This window comes from Lucilia sericata, unplaced genomic scaffold, assembly GCF_015586225.1.
Source record: "Lucilia sericata isolate MDLA Ls3-8-SP2 unplaced genomic scaffold, ASM1558622v1 Contig001867F_arrow, whole genome shotgun sequence".
In the NCBI taxonomy this organism is placed as follows: Eukaryota; Metazoa; Arthropoda; class Insecta; order Diptera; family Calliphoridae; genus Lucilia; species Lucilia sericata.
In genome coordinates, this window is record NW_023995757.1 from 50,390 (window position 1) to 74,238 (window position 23,849).

Below are 23,849 nucleotides of genomic sequence, written 5' to 3' on the forward strand. Positions count from 1 at the left end.
TTTTTATAAGCGGTACATGCTATACAAGAATAGGGTATTTATAAAATTTGACTCAACAAATTTTATATATACGAAATTTTGACTATATATTGTTATAATGAGTAGTACATTCATTAATTAAGCAAACATCAATCTCTTGAATATAACTTCTACATAAAAAAATACTAAATAACTTATTGCTACTTACTCGCAATGTGGTAGGGTATGATGTATTCGGATACATTTTGTACTTTCATATTTTTGTTATTTTATGTAAACAAAAATAAAAATACTCATACAATTGTATTAAATTCACACAGAACCTGTACATGTGAGAGAGTAATATTTCTTATTCTCAGTTTCAGTTCTATTTATTTTTCTATGCTTAAAACATAATAGTAATAATCATAAAATATATTATAATATATTATATTTTATATTATATACATACATATATATTAATTATATACAATTATCTATTATATACAATTAATTGATCTAAAAAAAAATCGGAGTTTATGATCAAAATTTTTATATTATTCGTGTCTTTGGTGTCGTGTCAAGGCTTATGGCATGGTATAGTTTTGCATAACTACATATTACATTCATGTAAATATTTTAATTTCTGATATTTTCTTATTTTTTGGCCAGACCATCAAATTAGGTGCTTAATGTGTGACAGCAAAAATGATTATTTATGTGATAATATACCAACGTGGAATTTAAGTGATCGAAGGCTGAAATTTATTTGGTGTTACAAAGGTTGCACAATTTTAAAGGGTCAATGGGGTAACGAAAATGTAACAACCAAGAGAAAGGCAAGAATGTGGCGCGGGTGTCTTAATGGCTATGAATCTCAATGCACCCAACAGTTTGCTGTTTGCTGTAATTGCTACTCAAGTCATTGCAATGCCGGATTCAATTGCGCCACTGAGTTTGCACTGCCATTAAAGCCTCATAATATTACTTTTTTTATTATGAATGGTATCGGTTTTATGATATATAAAATTATTAATTTGATTTATTGCGTTATATAAACCACTCTAATGTATTCGTGGGTCCTTTTAATCCCTTTGTATTTTGAGAAAAAAAGTTAGGCAAGTCATTTATTTTTGTGAACTTACAATTAATACAGATCTTGATAAATAAGTAATTAAAATCTCCTGGAGTGTAAAAACAACAATAAAACAGTTTATTAGTCATCAAGGCGCCCGTTTTCGCTAATGTCTATATAGTCTAGTCTATAGTCTAGTCTATAGTCTAGTCTATAGTCTAGTCTATAGTCTAGTCTATAGTCTAGTCTATAGTCTAGTCTATATCAGTCTATAGTCTAGTCTATAGTCTAGTCTATAGTCTAGTCTATAGTCTAGTCTATAGTCTAGTCTATAGTCTAGTCTATAGTCTAGTCTATAGTCTAGTCTATAGTCTAGTCTATAGTCTAGTCTATAGTCTAGTCTATAGTCTAGTCTAGTCTATAGTCTAGTCTATAGTCTAGTCTATAGTCTAGTCTATAGTCTAGTCTATAGTCTAGTCTATAGTCTAGTCTATAGTCTAGTCTATAGTCTAGTCTATAGTCTAGTCTATAGTCTAGTCTATAGTCTAGTCTATAGTCTAGTCTATAGTCTAGTCTATAGTCTAGTCTATAGTCTAGTCTATAGTCTAGTCTATAGTCTAGTCTATAGTCTAGTCTATAGTCTAGTCTATAGTCTAGTCTATAGTCTAGTCTATAGTCTAGTCTATAGTCTAGTCTATAGTCTAGTCTATAGTCTAGTCTATAGTCTAGTCTATAGTCTAGTCTATAGTCTAGTCTATAGTCTAGTCTATAGTCTAGTCTATAGTCTAGTCTATAGTCTAGTCTATAGTCTAGTCTATAGTCTAGTCTATAGTCTAGTCTATAGTCTAGTCTATCTAGTCTATAGTCTAGTCTATAGTCTAGTCTATAGTCCAGTCTATAGTCTAGTCTATAGTCTAGTCTATAGTCTAGTCTATAGTCTAGTCTATAGTCTAGTCTATAGTCTAGTCTATAGTCTAGTCTATAGTCTAGTCTATAGTCTAGTCTATAGTCTAGTCTATAGTCTAGTCTATAGTCTAGTCTATAGTCTAGTCTATAGTCTAGTCTATAGTCTAGTCTATAGTCCAGTCTATAGTCTAGTCTATAGTCTAGTCTATAGTCTAGTCTATAGTCTAGTCTATAGTCTAGTCTATAGTCTAGTCTATAGTCTAGTCTATAGTCTAGTCTATAGTCTAGTCTATAGTCTAGTCTATAGTCTAGTCTATAGTCTAGTCTATAGTCTAGTCTATAGTCTAGTCTATAGTCTAGTCTATAGTCTAGTCTATAGTCTAGTCTATAGTCTAGTCTATAGTCTAGTCTATAGTCTAGTCTATAGTCTAGTCTATAGTCTAGTCTATAGTCTAGTCTATAGTCTATAGTCTAGTCTATAGTCTAGTCTATAGTCTAGTCTATAGTCTAGTCTATAGTCTAGTCTATAGTCTAGTCTATAGTCTAGTCTATAGTCTAGTCTATAGTCTAGTCTATAGTCTAGTCTATAGTCTAGTCTATAGTCTAGTCTATAGTCTAGTCTATAGTCTAGTCTATAGTCTAGTCTATAGTCTAGTCTATAGTCTAGTCTATAGTCTAGTCTATAGTCTAGTCTATAGTCTAGTCTATAGTCTAGTCTATATAGTCTATAGTCTAGTCTATAGTCTAGTCTATAGTCTAGTCTATAGTCTAGTCTATAGTCTAGTCTATAGTCTAGTCTATAGTCTAGTCTATAGTCTAGTCTATAGTCTAGTCTATAGTCTAGTCTATAGTCTAGTCTATAGTCTAGTCTATAGTCTAGTCTATAGTCTAGTCTATAGTCTATCATAGTCTATAGTCTAGTCTATAGTCTAGTCTATAGTCTAGTCTATAGTCTAGTCTATAGTCTAGTCTATAGTCTAGTCTATAGTCTAGTCTATAGTCTAGTCTATAGTCTAGTCTATAGTCTAGTCTATAGTCTAGTCTATAGTCTAGTCTATAGTCTAGTCTATAGTCTAGTCTATAGTCTAGTCTATAGTCTAGTCTATAGTCTAGTCTATAGTCTAGTCTATAGTCTAGTCTATAGTCTAGTCTATAGTGCTAGTCTATAGTCTAGTCTATAGTCTAGTCCTATTAGTCTAGTCTATAGTCTAGTCTATAGTCTAGTCTATTAAGTCTAGTCTATAGTCTAGTCTATAGTCTAGTCTATAGTCTAGTCTATAGTCTAGTCTATAGTCTAGTCTATAGTCAGTCTATAGTCTAGTCTAAGTCTAGTCTATAGTCTAGTCTATAGTCTAGTCTATAGTCTAGTCTATAGTCTAGTCTATAGTCTAGTCTATAGTCTAGTCCATAGTCTCGTCTATAGTCTAGTCTATAGTCTAGTCTATAGTCTAGTCTATAGTCTAGTCTATAGTCTAGTCTATAGTCTAGTCTATAGTCTAGTCTATAGTCTAGTCTATAGTCTAGTCTTAGTCTAGTATAGTCTAGTCTATAGTCTAGTCTATAGTCTAGGTCTATAGTCTAGTCTATAGTCTAGTCTATAGTCTAGTCTATAGTCTAGTCTATAGTCTAGTCTATAGTCTAGTCTATAGTCTAGTCTATAGTCTAGTCTATAGCCTTAGTCTATAGCTAGTCTATAGTCTAGTCTATAGTCTAGTCTATAGCCTAGTCTATAGTCTAGTCTATAGTCTAGTCTATAGTCTAGGTCTATAGTCTAGTCTATAGTCTAGTCTATAGTCTAGTCTATAGTCTAGTCTATAGTCTAGTCTATAGTCTAGTCTATAGTCTAGTTATAGTCAGTCTATAGTCTAGTCTATAGTCCAGTCTATAGTCTAGTCTATAGTCTAGTCTATAGTCTAGTTCTATAGTCTAGTCTATAGTTTAGTCTATAGTTTAGTCTATAGTCTAGTCTATAGTCTAGTCTAGTCTAGTCTATAGTCTAGTCTATAGTCTAGTCTATAGTCTAGTCTATAGTCTAGTCTATAGTCTAGTCTATAGTCTAGTCTATAGTCTAGTCTATAGTCTGGTCTATAGTCTAGTCTATAGTCTAGTCTATAGTCAAGTCTATAGTCTAGTCTAGTCTAGTTCAGTATATAGTCTAGTCTAGTCCAGTCCAGTCTAGTCTAGTCTAGTCTAGTCTAGTCTAGTCTAGTCTAGTCTAGTCTAGTCTAGTCTAGTCTAGTCTAGTCTAGTCTAGTCTAGTCTAGTCTTGTCTTGTCTAGTCTAGTCTAGTCTAGTCTAGTCCAGTCTATAGTATAGTCTAGTCCAGTCTAGTCCAGTCTAGTCTAGTCTAGTCTAGTCTAGTCTAGTCTAGTCTAGTCTAGTCTAGTCTTGTCTAGTCCAGTCCAGTCCAGTCCAGTCTAGTGTAGTGTAGTCTAGTCTAGTCTAGTGTAGTCTAGTCTAGTCCAGTCTATAGTCTAGTTTTAGTCTAGTCTAGATTTTTCAATAAAACTAAACTAAATAGTCTAGTCTAGCCTAGTCTAGTCCAGTCTAGTCTAGTCTAGTCTAGTCTAGTCTAGTCTAGTCTAGTCTAGTCTAGTCTAGTCTAATCTAGACTAGTCTAGTCTATAGTCTAGTCTATAGTCTAGTCTATAGTCTAGTCTATAGTCTAGTCTATAGTTCTTGACAATGTCCTTGACAGCAGAGTTTCCTCTCTATGTATAAAAATGTACCAGTTTAATCCGTTTTTTTTTTGTGTAGAATCTGACAACTCTATGAAGAAATTATTAGATAAAAACGAAAAAGTCATAATTAAAAAGTTATTAAAAAAATACTTCAAAATGACCCGATTTTGGCTGAAAATCTTTGCATTTCTCGCGGCTTTGGCATTGTGCTACGGTTTTTGGCCAGGTATTTTTTGCATAACTAAGAATTATTGATATAAAAATATACTTTTTAGGTCACGTAATATTCAGGTGCATAAGATGTGATTCCAAAACTGATTATTTATGTGATAATATACCTTCGTGGAATCTTAGTGATCCAAGATTGAAATTTGTTAGGTGTCTATATGGTTGTACAATTTTAAAGGGGCAATGGGCTAACGAAAACATAACAACCAAAAGAAGGGCAAGATTTTGGCGTGGTTGTATTAATAGCAATACTGAAAGTCAATGCTCCCAACAGTTTGGTCTTTGCTGTAATTGCTATTCCAATAATTGCAATACCGGATTCAATTGCGCAACTGAGTTTGGATTGCGATTAGAGCCCAATAATATTATATTTTATGTTATGAATTTTATTGTTTTTAAAATGATTTCATGGTTTTATTGAAAAAAATGATCCATCGAGGGTTTTTTTTTGCAATTCTGTTAAATATTTTAAAATTTAATATTGTTATGTTCCTTTAATTGTAATAGAAGATTTAAAAACAAACAATGCCAGATTATAGATTATGCAATGGTCTAGACTACTGACTATACTATAGTGAAGACTATAGACTAGATTATACTCCAGACATAACACTAAACTATATTTTTACACTAAAGACTAGATTATAGTCCGGAATATAACCGGTACTATAATCCCTACTATAGACTAGAATGAAGTGTAGAATATGTGCTAGACTATATTATAGTACAGATTAGTCAGTCTATATTCTAGACTAGTGATTATGGTATAGTCCAAATTTTTATGTCCCGAACATAAAGTATTTTATAGCCCAAACTATAGATCACCTATAGACCTATAGTCCGGACTTTAGATAACAGTATAGTTAAGTGTAGTCCACACTATAAATTATAGTCCAGACTATTGACTAAATTATAAAGATCATTAAGGTTTTTTCTGTTTTTAACAACAATTACTTTATTATTTTCAATTCTTTTAATTTATTATACTTATGCACATAATTAATTTTTAAATATTTTAATAATAACATTTATCAAATTTTTTTTAATAATTATTATAAATAAATAATTTTATATTTTCAGTTTTTCTAGGTTTTTATATAAACAATTATAATACAATTTATTATTTTAAATAAACATTAACCAACATTAAACATTTAAACATGATTCCATAATGTTGGTGTGATTTTTTCTTCAGGGATTTAGGGGATATTTCTTCATTTAAAATTTATTTAATTTTTTAATAATTCTTTTCTTAAAAATATTATTGACAATAGTATTGATTCAAAATGTTAACTAACATGTTATTTAATGATTATTTTTAATCATTTTTGTTATAATTATAAATATATAAATTTGTTTTTTATTTATAAATAAAAATTCTATATTATTTACAATAGTTTTCATAAAATTTCTTTAAGTGTACGCAAAAAAAAAATTAAAAAGGGAAACTTTTAGAAACAAAATCAAATATTTCATTAACTTGATTTTGGAAAAGTTTTAAGTTTTAGGAAAAAGTTGGGAAAAATTCCTTAGTTTTAAAACATTTCTATAAATATGAAAAGCAGCTGGACTCAAAAACTTTATGTTCAAATTTGATTTAAAGTTTTAAGATTTTTCGCTTCAAAACTTGAAAAAGCTACACTTAGGTCCTGTACTTTTTTAATTGTATTTACTTTTGTATAAAATGTGTAAAAATTGTAATTAAAAAAAATAATAATAACACCGATATGTGATTTGAAGTATACAGATAACAGTTGGAATCTGTAGTGTATTTGGAAAAGTTTTATGTATTTATCTTTGGCACTTTTTAAGGTAAAAAAGTTGGCACTTTTTAATAAAAGGTTTTAAGCTTTAAGCAAAGCTTTGAAAGCGAGAATTTTGTTAAAGCTTTAGAGATGCATATAAATAAAAATCTTTTATAGTGGAGACTATAAACGATAGTTCAAACTATTGACCAGACTACAGAATATAGTCCAAATCTTGATTATAGTCCAGACTATATACAATATACTATTTTAGTCCGAACTATGGATAGACTGTTATTGAGACAGTCCAGACTATAGACTATACTATATTCCACTCTATAGACTATGCTATAGTCCCGACTATAGACTATATACTAAGCTACGGTACAGACTAAAGACTAGGATATAATTCACACTATAGAGACTATAGTCTAGGCTATAGTGCAGACTAAAGACTAGGATATATTCCAGACTATAGACTAAGATATAATCCAGATAATAGAGTAAGTTATAGTTCAGAATTTAGACTAGAATATAATCGAAATATTCAGACTATAGACTGAACTGCAGTCTAGACTATAGACTAAACTATAGTCCAGACTATATAGACTAGGCCAGACTATAGACCAGGCTATAGTCCAGACTATAGACTAGGCCATAATCCAGACTATAGAGTAGGATATAGTACAGACTATAGACTAGGCTATAGTCCAGACTATAGACTAGGCTATAGTCCAGACTATAGACTAGGCTACAGTCCAGACTATAGACTAGGCTATAGTCCAGACTATAGACTAGGCTACAGTCCAGACTATAGACTAGGCTATAGTCCAGACGATATACTTTGTTATAGTTCAGACTATAGACTAGTTTATAGACCAGGCTATAGTCCAGACTATAGTATAGGCTAAAGTCCAGACTATAGACTAGGCTATGGTCCAGACTATAGACTAGGCAGATTATAGTTTAATCTATATAGTCCAGACTATAGTTTAGGCTATAGTCCAGACTATAGTTTAGGCTATAGTCCAGCCTATAGCTTAGGCTATAGTCCAGGCTATAGTTTAGGCTATAGTCCAGATTATAGACTAGGCTATAGTCCAGACTATAGACTAGGCTATATTCCAGGTTATAGACCAGACTATAGACCAGGCTATAGTCCAGACTATAGTATAGGCTAAAGTCCAGACTATAGACTATGCTATGGTCCAGACTATAGACTAGGCAGATTATAGTTTAATCTATATAGTCCAGACTATAGTTTAGGCTATAGTCCAGACTATAGACTAGGCTATATTCCAGACTATACAGTAGGCTATACTCCAAACTATAGACTTGGCTATAGTCCAGACTATAGACTAGGCTATTGTCCAGACTATAGATTAGGTTATAGTCCAGACTATAGATTAGGCTATAGTGCAGACTATAGATTAGGCTTTAGTGCAGACTATAGTCCAGACGATAGACTATGTTATAGTCTAGATTATAGACTAGTCTATAGTCCAGACTATAGCCTAGGCTATAGTCCACACTATAGACTAGGCTATGGCCATACTATAGATTGGGCTGTAGTCCAGATTATGTACTGGGATATAGTTCAGGCTATAGACTAGACTATAATTCAGAATATAGGCTAGGCCAGACTATATTTCACACTATAGACTTGGCTATAATCCAGACTATAGATTAGGTTTTAGTTAATCTAGACTATATACTATACAGTGCTATAGCCCAGACTATAGATTACATAAGGTTATAGTCCGGACTATATATTAGACTAGGCTTTAATCCAGACTATAGGCTAGACTATGCTATAGTCCAGATTATAGATTAGATTATAGTCCAGAATATAACCTACATATATGGACTATATTATATTCCAGATTAGAGTCTGGATTATGGTATGTAATCTGAAGCCTTCCTAAAACAATATCTCGTTATCTTAAAGTATCCCTTCTATATCCCAAGCTTTCCTATAAAAATCTCAACCTTACCTCTGGCTAGATGAATCTATCCTTTAGAAATTTCTCGCTAGCTCAAGTTTTCGTATAGAATTATCCCGCGAACTTAAGCTTTCCTATAGAAATCTTTCATTAGCTCAATTATTCCTTTAGAAATCTCTCGGTAGCTCAAGCTTTCCTATACGTAAATCTCTAGCTAGTTCAAGCTTTCTTATAAGAAATCTCACGCTTGCTCAAGCTTTCCTATACAAGTTTCTCTATAACTCAAGCATTCCTACAGAAATCTCTTAATAGCTTAAGAAGTAAGAATAATGAAGTATTATTGTGAAAGCTTTAAGGAATTTATTTTGCAATTATTACTAAACGGCCAAAGTCATTTTAACACTTTTCTTTACTATTTCCTTCATTATTATTGCAATAAATCTTAAAAAACTTAATAAATATTTAATTATTTTATTATTAACTTTATGTTATTTAAATATATTTATTATGTTTTGTTTTTTTGGAAAATGTTAACATTTGTGTTCTTTTAATACTGATAAATATATTTTTAGTTTCTTAAACAATATAATTTTTTGAGATTTTATTTTACATTAAAGACATGCAAATTGTTTTCTATTCCTCTTAAAAATACAAAGAAATGTTGCAACAATTTTTTTTATTTATCTTCCTAAATATATTTACATAGATTCTGTAAATTTATGTTAAGCTCCTAGTTAATGTTTGTAATCTTGTTAAGTTTTATGTATAAAGTTTAATAACAAGATCAAGGAGATTTTCTAAAAGAAAACAACAATTTAAACGAAAATGTTTTATAAAAGTATAAGTAGTGGTTGAAAAATAATATTTTTAATTATAAAATACAAAATAGAGCTTTTAAGCTTTCATATTAAAAAGCTTTTACAGTATTGGTTTGTTTAATATATAAACTTTTGGAACGTTAGACTAATTTTGTCTATTTTAATGACTTTAAATGAAGCTTTTCAGTTTGCTTTAGGAAAGCTTTTAAATTTATTGTGTGTTTAGTCTATAACAATATAATATTCAGGTCTAAGAGCTCTAAACTTTTATACATTATTAAAAGCTTTTTAACATTTTTGAAATATTTATTTATTAACATAAAGCTTAACTTTTAAGCTTACCCAAAGCAAAGGTCTAAAAAAGTCAATAAAAAGCTTTAAGTGTTAAGTTTACCAGGTTGCTCTTTAGTTTCGCTTTAGTAAAAGCTTTAAGAAAATAAAAGATAATGAAAGCTTAAAAAAAAATTATAAATTATAACAAGGTCCAGAGCTTAATTTTTATTTTTTAATATCTACTTATCCATAAGCTTGTGTTTATGTAAAACTTTTAACAAATTGATAAAAAAACTAAAATTTATTTTTAACTAAAAAATAAATTTTTCTTGATCTTCATTAGTTTAATTATATTTTAACAATCTTCTTAACAAACTTTATCTTTTATATATTAGTCAAACTTTTGTTTAAGCTTTGAAGCTTTTTCATGTTAAAAAAGCTTTTTTTTTTCTAAATTTAATAATCAAAAGCTCTTAAGCTAATAATTTCTTAATTAAACAAATACTGCTAACTACAATTACTTAACTACATAAATATTTTCCCCAAAAGGTTAATAGAGTCTCGATTTTTCTTTACATTCCTTAAAAGCAATATTTTCCTTAATATGCCACCTTAACTGCTGTTACTACATCTCGCCCTTCTTTCCTTTATTTACATGGTATGAGTACGTGCCATAGTACTGTGCCTTCTTGACTATGTGAATAGATTACGTCATAAGTTATTCAGCTGAGCTTTGCGTTGTGATTCCAAACGTATTTCTAACATTGCATACGGCAACACACTCACCACCAGTATTATGACTAATGTTATGATTTTCGGTGTTTCACACATAAAACCGTGTGCAGCAAATGTTATGCCCAAACCTAGGAAACGTAACGCTTGTAATGGTGATGCTACTTCTGCTACATGATTTGCATGATTTAGTGTTACTAGGGCGAGTAATAGTGTCTCCCACATACCATTACAGGCAACCCCATGAGGCGGCCAGGACATAGAATAGTGCACTGTCATCACTAGACGGTTTCCAGGTGGAGAGGGCCAGCAGTAGACAGGAGTGGAAGAATAAAACCGGGCCACTGAAAATGTGAGAATTAAAATTATTTGGTTTAAAATGTTAATATTTTTACAAGAATTTAGGAAATTTTAGGAAAAATCAAAGTTAGTTAGTTAGGTAGTTAGTTAGTTAGTTAGTTAGTTAGTTAGTTAGTTAGTTAGTTAGTAGTTAGTTAGTTGTTAGTAGTTAGTTAGTTAGTTAGTTAGTTAGTTATTTAGTTAGTAGTTAGTTAGTTCAGGTCGTTAGTTAGTTAGGTAGTTAGTAGTTAGTTAGTTTAGTTAGTTAGTTAGTTAGTTAGTTAGTTAGTTAGTTAGTTAGTTAGTTAGTTAGGTTAGTTAGTTAGTTAGTTAGTTAGTTGTTAGTTAGTTAGTTAGTTAGTTAGTAGTTAGTTAGTAGTTAGTTAGTTAGTTAGTTAGTTAGTTAGTTAGTTAGTTAGTTAGTTAGTTAGTTAGTTAGTAGTTAGTTAGTTAGTTAGTTAGTTAGTTAGTTAGTTAGTTAGTTAGTTAGTTAGTTAGTTAGTTAGTTAGTTAGTTAGTTAGTTAGTTAGTTAGTTAGTTAGTTAGTTAGTAGTTAGTTAGTTAGTTAGTTAGTTAGTTAGTTAGTTAGTTAGTTAGTTAGTTAGTTAGTTAGTTAGTTAGTTAGTTAGTTAGTTAGTTAGTTAGTTAGTTAGTTAGTTAGTTAGTTAGTAGTTAGTTAGTTAGTAGTTAGTTAGTTAGTAGTTAGTTAGTTAGTTAGTTAGTTAGTTAGTTAGTTAGTTAGTTAGTTAGTTAGTTAGTTAGTTAGTTAGTTAGTTAGTTAGTTAGTTAGTTAGTTAGTTAGTTAGTTAGTTAGTTCGTTGTTAGTTAGTTAGTTAGTTAGTTAGTTAGTTAGTTAGTTAGTTAGTTAGTTAGTTAGTAGTTAGTTAGTTAGTTAGTTAGTTAGTGTAGTTAGTTAGTTAGTTAGTTAGTTAGTTAGTTAGTAGTTAGTTAGTAGTTAGTTAGTTAGTTAGTTAGTTAGTAGTTAGTTAGTTAGTAGTTAGTTAGTTAGTTAGTTAGTTAGTTAGTTAGTTAGTTAGTTAGTTAGTTAGTTAGTTAGTTAGTTAGTTAGTTAGTTAGTTAGTAGTTAGTTAGTTAGTTAGTTAGTTAGTTAGTTAGTAGTTAGTTAGTTAGTTAGTTAGTTAGTTAGTTAGTTAGTTAGTTAGTAGTTAGTTAGTTAGTAGTTAGTTAGTTAGTTAGTTAGTTAGTTAGTTAGTTAGTTAGTTAGTTAGTTAGTTAGTTAGTTAGTTAGTAGTTAGTAGTTAGTTAGTTAGTAGTTAGTTAGTTAGTTAGTTAGTTAGTTAGTTAGTTAGTTAGTTAGTTAGTTAGTTAGTTAGTTAGTTAGTTAGTTAGTAGTAGTTAGTTAGTTAGTAGTTAGTCTAGTTAGTTAGTTAGTTAGTTAGTTAGTTAGTTAGTTAGTTAGTTAGTTAGTTAGTAGTTAGTTAGTAGTAGTAGTTAGTTAGTGTAGTTAGTTAGTAGTTAGTTAGTTAGTTAGTTAGTTAGTAGTTAGTAGTTTAGTTAGTTCGTTAGTTAGTTAGTTAGTTAGTTAGTAGTTAGTTAGTTAGTTAGTTAGTAGTTAGTTAGTAGTTAGTTAGTAGTTAGTAGTGAGTAGTTAGTTAGTTAGTGTTAGTAGTTAGTTAGTTTAGTTAGTTAGGTAGTTAGTTAGTTAGTTAGTTAGTTAGTTAGTTAGTTAGTTAGTTAGTTAGTTAGTTAGTTAGTTAGTTAGTTAGTTAGTTAGTTAGTAGTTAGTTAGTTAGTTAGTTAGTTAGTTAGTTAGTTAGTAGTTAGTTAGTTAGTTTAGTAGTTAGTTAGTTAGTTGTTAGTTAGTTAGTTAGTTATAGTTAGTTAGTTAGTTAGTTAGTAGTAGTTAGTTAGTTAGTTAGTTAGTTAGTTAGTAGTTAGTTAGTTAGTTAGTTAGTTAGTTAGTTAGTTAGTTAGTTAGTTAGTTAGTTAGTTAGTTAGTTAGTTAGTTAGTTAGTTAGTTAGTTAGTTAGTTAGTAGTTAGTAGTTAGTTAGTTAGTAGTTAGTTAGTTAGTTAGTTAGTTAGTTAGTTAGTTAGTTAGTTAGTTAGTAGTTAGTTAGTTAGTAGTTAGTAGTTAGTTAGTTAGTTAGTTAGTTAGTTAGTAGTTAGTTAGTTAGTTAGTTAGTTAGTTAGTTAGTAGTTAGTTAGTTAGTTAGTTAGTTAGTTAGTTAGTTAGTTAGTTAGTTAGTTAGTTAGTTAGTAACTTAGTTCGACTTAAGTTTAGCTTAAGTTCAGTTTCACTTACATATTACCACTATACGTTTAGTATGTCTCAGGAGCATACTTAAAGTTCCTGACACAATCAGTTGCATTATACCCATTCCTATTATTGCTCCCGGTACCATTTTTATGCCCAAAGAACAAGAAACAAAGGCCTATATAGGAGAAAAATCAAACATTAATTTATAAACTTTCAAACCAAAACAAAATTATTACAACTCACCCTTAAAAAGTCACTCAAAATATAAGCCTGTTCGGTACCAATAAAATAAGCCAAGGGACCAGCAAATAGCAGAGTATCGGTAATACCCTTAATGCGTTCATGGCGAAAAGTGGCATGAATTTTACCCACCAATACAGAGAACAGCAAAGCTAGAGTTGCAAACACCAAGTACACCACTATCAAAGTAACACTGCCTTCTCGTGGCTTCTCATTTATAAAAGGAGAATATATGGTTTCATTCCCAGCTGCATAACTCTCCGCCTGTAGATCACTGTGCCACAGGGGGCACATATCAGCACCACAAATACGATTGCCATGTTCATCCAGATTATAGAATTCATTTTTAAAGCCGTTTAAGTGATTCCAAACATATGGTGTACTGGGTATAAACGATTGAAAAGCAGCCGCTAAAGGTAGACTAGAATTGGTAGATTGCAAAAGTTTAGCAGCGCTGGACTCAGTGGTAGTAGTTGTTGTAGTACCCGATAGCTTTGTAGTTGCACCCGGGCAATTCCAATCACTTGAAGTGCACGATAATACTATTGAAGCTATTATGGCACCTATGATAATGCCAAAATCTTTGGAAGCATGGAACCATCTAGCCAAACGTCTCACTTTTTGATCACGATTACAAAAGAGTTTATGTTCCTCCCAAGAATCCAAGGCATGTGAAGAGAGCAAAGTACATTCATGCTGGGAACAACTCAATTTACTGCCATAGTGGACCACCACAGCGATTTTACTTATAAACGAAGGACTATGGCTCAAGCCGAATAGTATATAGGCAGGCAGCAGAGTATATATTGAGGGATATAAATGACACAGCAGAAATAAACACACAGCCACATAGTTGGCACCCATTAGCAGGGAATAACCAAATTTATGTATAAGTTTGGGCGTGACCAGACACATGCACGCCGATATCAGTAAACCCACACTGAGCAGTAGAGAACCAATATTGGGACCTACTTGTAGCCATTGTTCACGATGATGCCATACCGAATTCGAACCTTGCAAACCAAATATTGGCACTAGGACAGCACACTTGAGACCATGAGCCAAGGCAAGAAATGTGAAAGATTTACCAACTTTTTGTCTAACATGAGCTGGTATTTTATGCCGGCAATTACGATTGTTCAGAGTTATAAGACGTCGTATCGAGGTAGCACCTATGGAACTATTTATAGATTCTCGACGACGTGAAGCTGCCAAGGCAGCTTGTACATGATATGATGATACCGGATTGATACGATGCGATCTTGTTGATATGGGAGAGTAGGCTGGTAGGTGCTGTGAAGGAAGATAAATAATATTTATTAATATTAATGAAATATATGTAAGTACATACATTCGTACTTGAAATAAAATAACTCTGGATTTATTTAAAATTTCTTATTAATTTTCCTCTATTGCAGAGCTTTAAAATAGCCTTTTGTTTTCAATTGACGTCATACTTATTTGTAAACAACTTTTGTTTAACTATTCCCGGAACAAAATTATTCCCGTGATTTTTTTAATTGAAATATTTTTTAACATTTATTCATTATTACCAAAACCTCAAAGAACACTTTGGCAGCCACTCTTGAAAATTAGGATGGTATTTTTTACAATTTCGAAGCACTGCAGTTTAGTTCATCTACCAGTGCACAGGCAACTAAACTTAACTCGGTTAATTAACTAGGCTAGTCTACAGCACAGTCTATAATCTTGTCTATAATCTAGTCTATAATCTTGTCTATAATCTAGTCTATAGTCTAGTCTATAGTCTAGTCTATAGTCTAGTCTATAGTCTAGTCTATAGTCTATTCTATAGTCTAGTCTATAGTCTAGTCTATAGTCTAGTCTATAGTCTAGTCTATAGTCTAGTCTATAGTCTAGTCTAGTCTAGTCTATAGTCTAGTCTATAGTCTAGTCTATAGTCTAGTCTATAGTCTAGTCTAGTCTAGTCTATAGTCTATAGTCTAGTCTATAGTCTAGTCTATAGTCTAGTCTATAGTCTAGTCTATAGTCTAGTCTATAGTCTAGTCTATAGTCTAGTCTATAGTCTAGTCTATAGTCTAGTCTATAGTCTAGTCTATAGTCTAGTCTATAGTCTAGTCTATAGTCTAGTCTATAGTCTAGTCTATAGTCTAGTCTATAGTCTAGTCTATAGTCTAGTCTATAGTCTAGTCTATAGTCTAGTCTATAGTCTAGTCTATAGTCTAGTCTATAGTCTAGTCTATAGTCTAGTCTATAGTCTAGTCTATAGTCTAGTCTATAGTCTAGTCTATAGTCTAGTCTATAGTCTAGTCTATAGTCTAGTCTATAGTCTAGTCTATAGTCTAGTCTATAGTCTAGTCTATAGTCTAGTCTATAGTCTAGTCTATAGTCTAGTCTATAGTCTAGTCTATAGTAGTCTATAGTCTAGTCTATAGTCTAGTCTATAGTCTAGTCTATAGTCTAGTCTATAGTCTAGTCTATAGTCTAGTCTATAGTCTAGTCTATAGTCTAGTCTATAGTCTAGTCTATAGTCTAGTCTATAGTCTAGTCTATAGTCTAGTCTATAGTCTAGTCTATAGTCTATTCTATAGTCTAGTCTATAGTCTAGTCTATAGTCTAGTCTATAGTCTAGTCTATAGTCTAGTCTATAGTCTAGTCTAGTCTAGTATATAGTCTAGTCTATAGTCTAGTCTATAGTCTAGTCTATAGTCTAGTCTATAGTCTAGTCTATAGTCTAGTCTATAGTCTAGTCTATAGTCTAGTCTATAGTCTAGTCTATAGTCTAGTCTATAGTCTAGTCTATAGTCTAGTCTATAGTCTAGTCTATAGTCTAGTCTATAGTCTAGTCTATAGTCTAGTCTATAGTCTAGTCTATAGTCTAGTCTATAGTCTAGTCTATAGTCTAGTCTATAGTCTAGTCTATAGTCTAGTCTATAGTCTAGTCTATAGTCTAGTCTATAGTCTAGTCTATAGTCTAGTCTATAGTCTAGTCTATAGTCTAGTCTATAGTCTAGTCTATAGTCTAGTCTATAGTCTAGTCTATAGTCTAGTCTATAGTCTAGTCTATAGTCTAGTCTATAGTCTAGTCTATAGTCTAGTCTATAGTCTAGTCTATAGTCTAGTCTATAGTCTAGTCTATAGTCTAGTCTATAGTCTAGTCTATAGTCTAGTCTATAGTCTAGTCTATAGTCTAGTCTATAGTCTAGTCTATAGTCTAGTCTATAGTCTAGTCTATAGTCTAGTCTATAGTCTAGTCTATAGTCTAGTCTATAGTCTAGTCTATAGTCTAGTCTATAGTCTAGTCTATAGTCTAGTCTATAGTCTAGTCTATAGTCTAGTCTATAGTCTAGTCTATAGTCTAGTCTATAGTCTAGTCTATAGTCTAGTCTATAGTCTAGTCTATAGTCTAGTCTATAGTCTGATCTACAGTCTAGTCTATAGTCTAGTCTATAGTCTAGTCTATAGTCTAGTCTATAGTCTAGTCTATAGTCTAGTCTATAGTCTAGTCTATAGTCTAGTCTATAGTCTAGTCTATAGTCTAGTCTATAGTCTAGTCTATAGTCTAGTCTAGTCTAGTCTAGTTAGTCTAGGTCTATAGTCTAGTCTATAGTCTAGGTCTATAGTCTAGTCTATAGTTAGTCTATAGTCTAGTCATAGTCTAGTCTATAGTCTAGTCTATAGTCTGTCTATAGTCTAGTCTATAGTCTAGTCTATAGTCTAGTCTATCGTCTAGTCTATAGTCTAGTCTATAGTCTAGTCTATAGTCTAGTCTATAGTCTAGTTCTATAGTCTAGTCTAGTCTAGTCTATAGTTCTAGTCTATAGTTCTAGTCTATAGTCTAGTCTATAGTCTAGTCTATAGTCTAGTCTATAGTCTAGTCTATAGTCTAGTCTATAGTCTAGTCTAGTATCTATAGTTAGTCTATAGTCTCGTCTATAGTCTAGTCTATAGTCTTAGTCTATAGTCTAGTCTATAGTCTAGTCTATAGTCTAGTCTATAGTCTAGTCTATAGTCTAGTCTATAGTCTAGTCTATAGTCTAGTCTATAGTCTAGTCTATAGTCTAGTCATATCTAGTCTAGTAGTCTAGGTCTATAGTCTAGTCTATAGTCTAGTCTATAAGTCTCAGTCTATAGTCTAGTGCTATAGTCTCGTCTATAGTCTAGTCTATCGTCTAGTCTTAAGTTAGTCTATAGTCTAGGTCTATAGTCTAGTCTATAGTCTAGTCTATCGTCTAGTCTATAGTCTATCTATAGTCTAGTCTATAGTCTAGTCTATAGTCTAGTCTATAGTCTAGTCTATAGGTCTAGTCTCTAGTCTAGTCTATAGTTCTAGTCTATAAGTCTAGTCTATAGTCTAGTGTCTATAGTCTAGGTCTAATAGTCTAGTCTATATTCTAGTCTAGTTAGTCTTAGTCCTAGTAAGTCTCAGTCTATAGTCTAGTCTAGTCTAGTCTATAGTCTAGTCTCTAGTCTAGTCTATAGTCTAGTCTATAGTCTAGTCTATAGTCTAGTCTATAGTCTATTCTATAGTCTAGTCTATAGTCTAGTCTATAGTCTAGTCTATAGTCTAGTCTATAGTCTAGTCTCTAGTCTAGTCTATAGTCTAGTCTATAGTCTAGTCTATAGTCTAGTCTATAGTCTAGTCTATAGTCTAGTCTATAGTCTAGTCTATAGTCTTAGTCTATAGTCTGTCTATAGTCTAGTCTATAGTCTAGTCTATAGTCTAGTCTATAGTCTAGTCTATAGTCTAGTCTATAGTCTAGTCTATAGTCTAGTCTATAGTCTAGTCTATATTCTAGTCTATAGTCTAGTCTATAGTCTAGTCTATAGTCTAGTCTATAGTCTAGTCTATAGTCTAGTCTATAGTCTAGTCTATAGTCTAGTCTATAGTCTAGTCTATAGTCTAGTCTATAGTCTAGTCTAGTCTAGTCTATAGTCTAGTCTATAGTCTAGTCTATAGTCTAGTCTATAATCTTGTCTATAGTCTAGTCTATAGTCTAGTCTACAGTCTAGTCTATAGTCTAGTCTATAGTCTAGTCTATAGTCTAGTCTATAGTCTAGACTTTATGCTTTATATAAAAAAATATTTTTCATTAAAAACGGTTTAACTATAATTCCAGAAATTTCTCCAAATTTCATTAAAAAAACTCCACCCTAGTACACCCGCCAAAGTTTTTGTTTGTGTTTAATTGATTCCACATAATCCTGCAACATTTGTTTACCCGTGTTTCTTTTTTGATACTTAAACTGTGTAGTTGTTGTAACGATGAAGCCACAATTTAACCACTTTTACGTATTTAAAATTTGAAATGTTTTTACTTGATTATACAGCTATTCATTCATAAAAATCTGCTCGTATACATACGACTTTTGCACTTATTTGTAAACAAATAATCTCTACATCTCCCTGTGTATTTAGCCCACATTTTCTTCTACTCACCTCCAAGGCTTGTTCGTCCCATATATTGTGTGTTGCACCCGAACTTCGTGTACGCAATACACGATGACGATTTGTCAATGAATGACGATAGTGATGGGGTCCATGTTGGTGGGCATGATGTTTTAGAGCAGCTGCTGCTGCTGCACCAACACTACCCGCACCCATACCAGCTCCATAATTTAGGAGGGCTGCCCCACCAATTGGTAGAGTACCGGGTGGGTTAGTAGCAGCACCGGGTGCACCTGGACCACCAACACTAGTTGCTGTTGGATTGTGTGGTGCAATGCCTCCAATACCCAGACCAGCCATTAAAATAAGGATTGTTAAGTTTGAGTGCTTGCAAAAAGAGAGGAAAGAAATTTAAAAGAGGTTAATTAAGTAGAATTGGTAAAAGTTAAGGGAAGGTGTTTAGGTAATAATACGAAGAGGGTAAACGTGAGGAAGTTTTTTTAGGGATGATGTTAATCGTATGATTTTTGATTTGATTTTTGACATGGATAACAATTTAACTAATATGTATATAAAATTAAGGGAAGTACGAGGGTTAATGTAAAAGTTGTTTAAGAAGTTTAAGTTGGAATATCAACATTGTTATCCTTGACTAGACTATAACTAGACTATAGACTAGACTATATACTAGCTATAGAACTAGACGATAGACTAGACCTATAGACTAGACTATAGAACTAAGACTATAGACTAGACTATAGACTAGACTAATAGACTAGACTTATAGACTAGAACTATAGACCTAGACTATAGACTAGACTATAGACTAGACTATAGACTAGAATTATAGACGCCTAGACTATAGACTAGACTATAGACTAGACTATAGACTAGACTATAGACTAGACTATAGACTAGACTATAGACTAGACTATAGACTAGACTATAGACTAGACTATAGACTAGACTATAGACTAGACTATAGACTAGACTATAGACTAGACTATAGACTAGACTATAGACCTAGACTATAGACTAGACTATAGACTATAGACTATAGCTAGCCTATACTAGATTATAGACTAGACTATAGACTAGACTATAGACTAGACTATAGATTAGACTATAGACTAGATTATAGACTAGACTATAGACTAGGACTATAGACTAGACTATAGACTAGACTACTATGACTAGACTATAGACTAGACTATAGACTAGACTATAGACTAGACTATAGACTAGACTATAGACTAGACTATAGACTAGACTATAGACTAGACTATAGACTAGACTATAGACTAGACTATAGACTAGACTATAGACTAGACTATAGACTAGACTATAGACTAGACTATAGACTAGACAATAGACTAGACTATAGACTATACTATAGACTAGACTATAGACTAGACAATAGACTAGACTATCGACTATACTATAGACTAGACTATAGACTAGACTATAGACTAGACTATAGACTAGACAATAGACTAGACAATAGACTAGACTATAGACTAGACTATAGACTAGACTATAGACTAGACTATAGACTAGACTATAGACTAGACAATAGACTAGACTATAGACTAGACTATAGACTAGACTATAGACTAGACTATAGACTAGACTATAGACTAGACTATAGACTAGACTATAGACTAGACTATAGACTAGACTATAGACTAGACTATAGACTAGACTATAGACTAGACTATAGACTAGACTATAGACTAGACTATAGACTAGACTATAGACTAGACTATAGACTAGACTATAGACTAGACTATAGACTAGACTATAGACTAGACTATAGACTAGACTATAGACTAGACTATAGACTAGACTATAGACTAGACTATAGACTAGACTATAGACTAGACTATAGACTAGACTATAGACTAGACTATAGACTAGACTATAGACTAGACTATAGACTAGACTATAGACTAGACTATAGACTAGACTATAGACTAGACTATAGACTAGACTATAGACTAGACTATAGACTAGACTATAGACTAGACTATAGACTAGACTATAGACTAGACTATAGACTAGACTAGACTAGACTATAGACTAGACTATAGACTAGACTATAGACTAGACTATAGACTAGACTATAGACTAGACTATAGACTAGACTATAGACTAGACTATAGACTAGACTATAGACTAGACTATAGACTAGACTATAGACTAGACTATAGACTAGACTATAGACTAGACTATAGACTAGACTATAGACTAGACTATAGACTAGACTATAGACTAGACTATAGACTAGACTATAGACTAGACTATAGACTAGACTATAGACTAGACTATAGACTAGACTATAGACTAGACTATAGACTAGACTATAGACTAGACTATAGACTAGACTATAGACTAGACTATAGACTAGACTATAGACTAGACTATAGACTAGACTATAGACTAGACTATAGACTAGACTATAGACTAGACTATAGACTAGACTATAGACTAGACTATAGACTAGACTATAGACTAGACTATAGACAAGACTATAGACTAGACTATAGACTAGACTATAGACTAGACTATAGACTAGACTATAGACTAGACTATAGACTAGACTATAGACTAGACTATAGACTAGACTATAGACTAGACTATAGACTAGACTATAGACTAGACTATAGACTAGACTATAGACTAGACTATAGACTAGACTATAGACTAGACTATAGACTAGACTATAGACTAGACTATAGACTAGACTATAGACTAGACTATAGACTAGACTATAGACTAGACTATAGACTAGACTATAGACTAGCCTATAGACTAGCCTATAGACTAGACTATATACTAGACTATAGACTAGACTATAGACTAGACTAGACTAAACTATAGACTAGACTATAGACTAGACTATAGACTAGACTATAGACTAGACTATAGACTAGACTATAGACTAGACTATAGACTAGACTATAGACTAGACTATAGACTAGACTATAGACTAGACTATAGACTAGACTACAAATTGTAATAGGTTGTGATACAAATTCCCACCATATAGCTTGGGGTAGCACAAAAACCAGTCACAGGGGCAAGCCCTTGTGGATTTCCTTAATACTAAAGACTTGATCCCATTGAACTTAGGTAATAAAGCTACCTTTGTCAATAGAAACAGAGAAGAAGTATTAGATATAACTATATGTTCAGAAGAGCTTATAAACGTAGGATTGGAGAGTTTCGGACGAGCACACCTTTTCTGACCAGCGGTACATAAGATTCAAAATACTAAGACCACCACCAAAGCCGATAAAGTTTCGGAATAAGTCTAAAACTAATTGGTCAATGTTCGGGACCTTACTAAAGAACCGTTTAGGTCAGGACACTTTTCAATGTCGAAATGAAGAGGATATAGACGTCAAAGTAGAAATGTTCACAATTGCCCTGGTTGAATCGTTCGAGGACAGCTGCCCTCTGCGAGAGCGGAGATCTGCCCAGGAGAAACCATGGGTAACCGGGGAGATCGGGAATCTTGGGATAACCGGGCACGGCGTAAGAAGACCGCAGTATACTGGGATGAGTATCGTAATAAACTTGGTGAATATAAGCAAATCTTACGAAAATCCAAACGAGACTCCTGGAAACTTTTCTGTGAACAGGTAGATAACGTAAATGACGTATCGAAGATAAAAAAGTTCCTATCCAAAACTCATGTTCAGCTGGAATCTATGATCGATGACACGGGCAGGAGGCTGGAGGATATGGTGGAGACAATGAAAATCCTAATGAACTCTCATTTCCCACCCGGTATATCAAATAACATAGATGAACCGATATTGGAGGAAGGGGAGGCTAATACGGAATGTCCTGGGTACCAGAACATTCGGAAGTAGTCGGCAACGAAAGTGCGAATGTAATAGCTTTAGGTAGCTCGACCTTTCGACGCAACAAAAGCTGAATTAAAAATATGGGTGAGAGAATCCCATAAGGCCTTTAGAACCACAAAGATCCTATGGGGTGACCCTGGTGAGAGCAAGACGAGATATCTGTCAGACATTCGTCGAAGTTAGATTCAAGTATCTTGGAAGTGATGTTATTCCGAAAATAACATTCCTGACTAACACTGATTGGAAGATTCTTAGGAATTACGTCCAGGAAACTGAGTTTCTGAACACCGATAGTGGCCTAGGTGTATTTCCATTCCCCTTTCCTTGATGTAGTATACATCCTCCTATCAACCTAACCTAACCATAGACTACACTATAGTCTTGATTATAGACTATACTAAAGACTACACTATAGACAGGACTATAGACTTTACTGTAGAATAGACTATAGACCAAATTATATACTTATAAATGTGGTCATAAGTTAAAAAAAGCTCCGAAAATGTCTTGGGGTTATTTTTCGATATCAAAAAGTACTAAAGTACTGAATATTTCATGCATGACTTAAATCTAAAAATGTAAACAAAAATAATTTTACTCTTTCTGTTCACTACAAACTTACCTTTCTCTGATTTAAACGTTCTCTTTCACGACTCGCCTCTCTCGCCAATTGCTCACGCATTTCACGTTCTCGGCGTTTTTCGCGTTTGCGCTCTATCTGTTCGAGTTCGTGTAGATTTGGTAAACTTCCCATGGTGGTAAATAATGTTGTCTATTTGCTTTTACTTTTAAACAAACTTTTTTGTTACAAGTTTATTGTATTTTTATTTTGTTGTAATTGTTATTTATTTGTAAACTTTAAAGTTTAAAGAAAAATATTTTATAAAGCCACATTTGGGGACGGATGGTCAGAAAAAATACATATATACAACTTGTAGTCTAGTATTATAAACATTTAATACAACTTTGTTAAGAACCTGCACGTACATGCTTTGACTTGTAGTAAGTAGTATTAGTAGTAGTGTTAGAGCAGCAGAGGTGATGTTTAAGCACTGTTAACGTTATTGTTTTTGACAGTTGACCATAATGATAATGTGGTTATTGTTGTTGTTTTTGTTGCTGTTGTTTAAAACTAAAAAGGAACAAAGAAAACGAAACAAGTGTTAATTAAAAGCAATAATAGCAAAAATAAAAAAAATTAAAAATCAAATTTAGAAAAAAAGTTCACATTTCTGTTAATGAAGGGAGAGTTTTATTTTGTTGTTGAACAAGTTCTTTTATCTATAATAGAATTTTAATGAGTATGACTAGCTATTGTGTTATTAAAAGTTTAAAGTTCATTAAATGCCAAGGAAAGGATGGTGGTGGCAGTAATCCTTTACTTTTAGGTTACTTTTTTGTACTTTTTATAAACTAAACATATTGTTTGTTAGGTTTTTGTTTTAACTT

The 23,849-nt window shown here is 32.2% G+C and overlaps 1 protein-coding gene and 1 long non-coding RNA gene across 2 annotated transcripts; one reads left to right on the forward strand and one right to left on the reverse strand.

Moving 5' to 3' along the window:
* Positions 1–366: 366 nt before the first annotated feature.
* On the forward strand, positions 367–829 carry LOC119612906. Its single transcript, XR_005232189.1, has 2 exons — positions 367–555; positions 631–829. It is a non-coding gene; the product is annotated as an uncharacterized LOC119612906 (long non-coding RNA).
* Positions 830–9,201: 8,372 nt separating this feature from the next.
* LOC119612903 lies at positions 9,202–23,532 on the reverse strand. Its single transcript, XM_037968792.1, is given in 6 exon segments — positions 9,202–10,596; positions 10,598–10,703; positions 12,959–13,092; positions 13,161–14,450; positions 18,580–18,915; positions 23,023–23,532. Coding segments are annotated over 6 exon segments (2,256 nt in total). The 5' UTR covers positions 23,155–23,532; the 3' UTR covers positions 9,202–10,338.
* Positions 23,533–23,849: the final 317 nt, after the last annotated feature.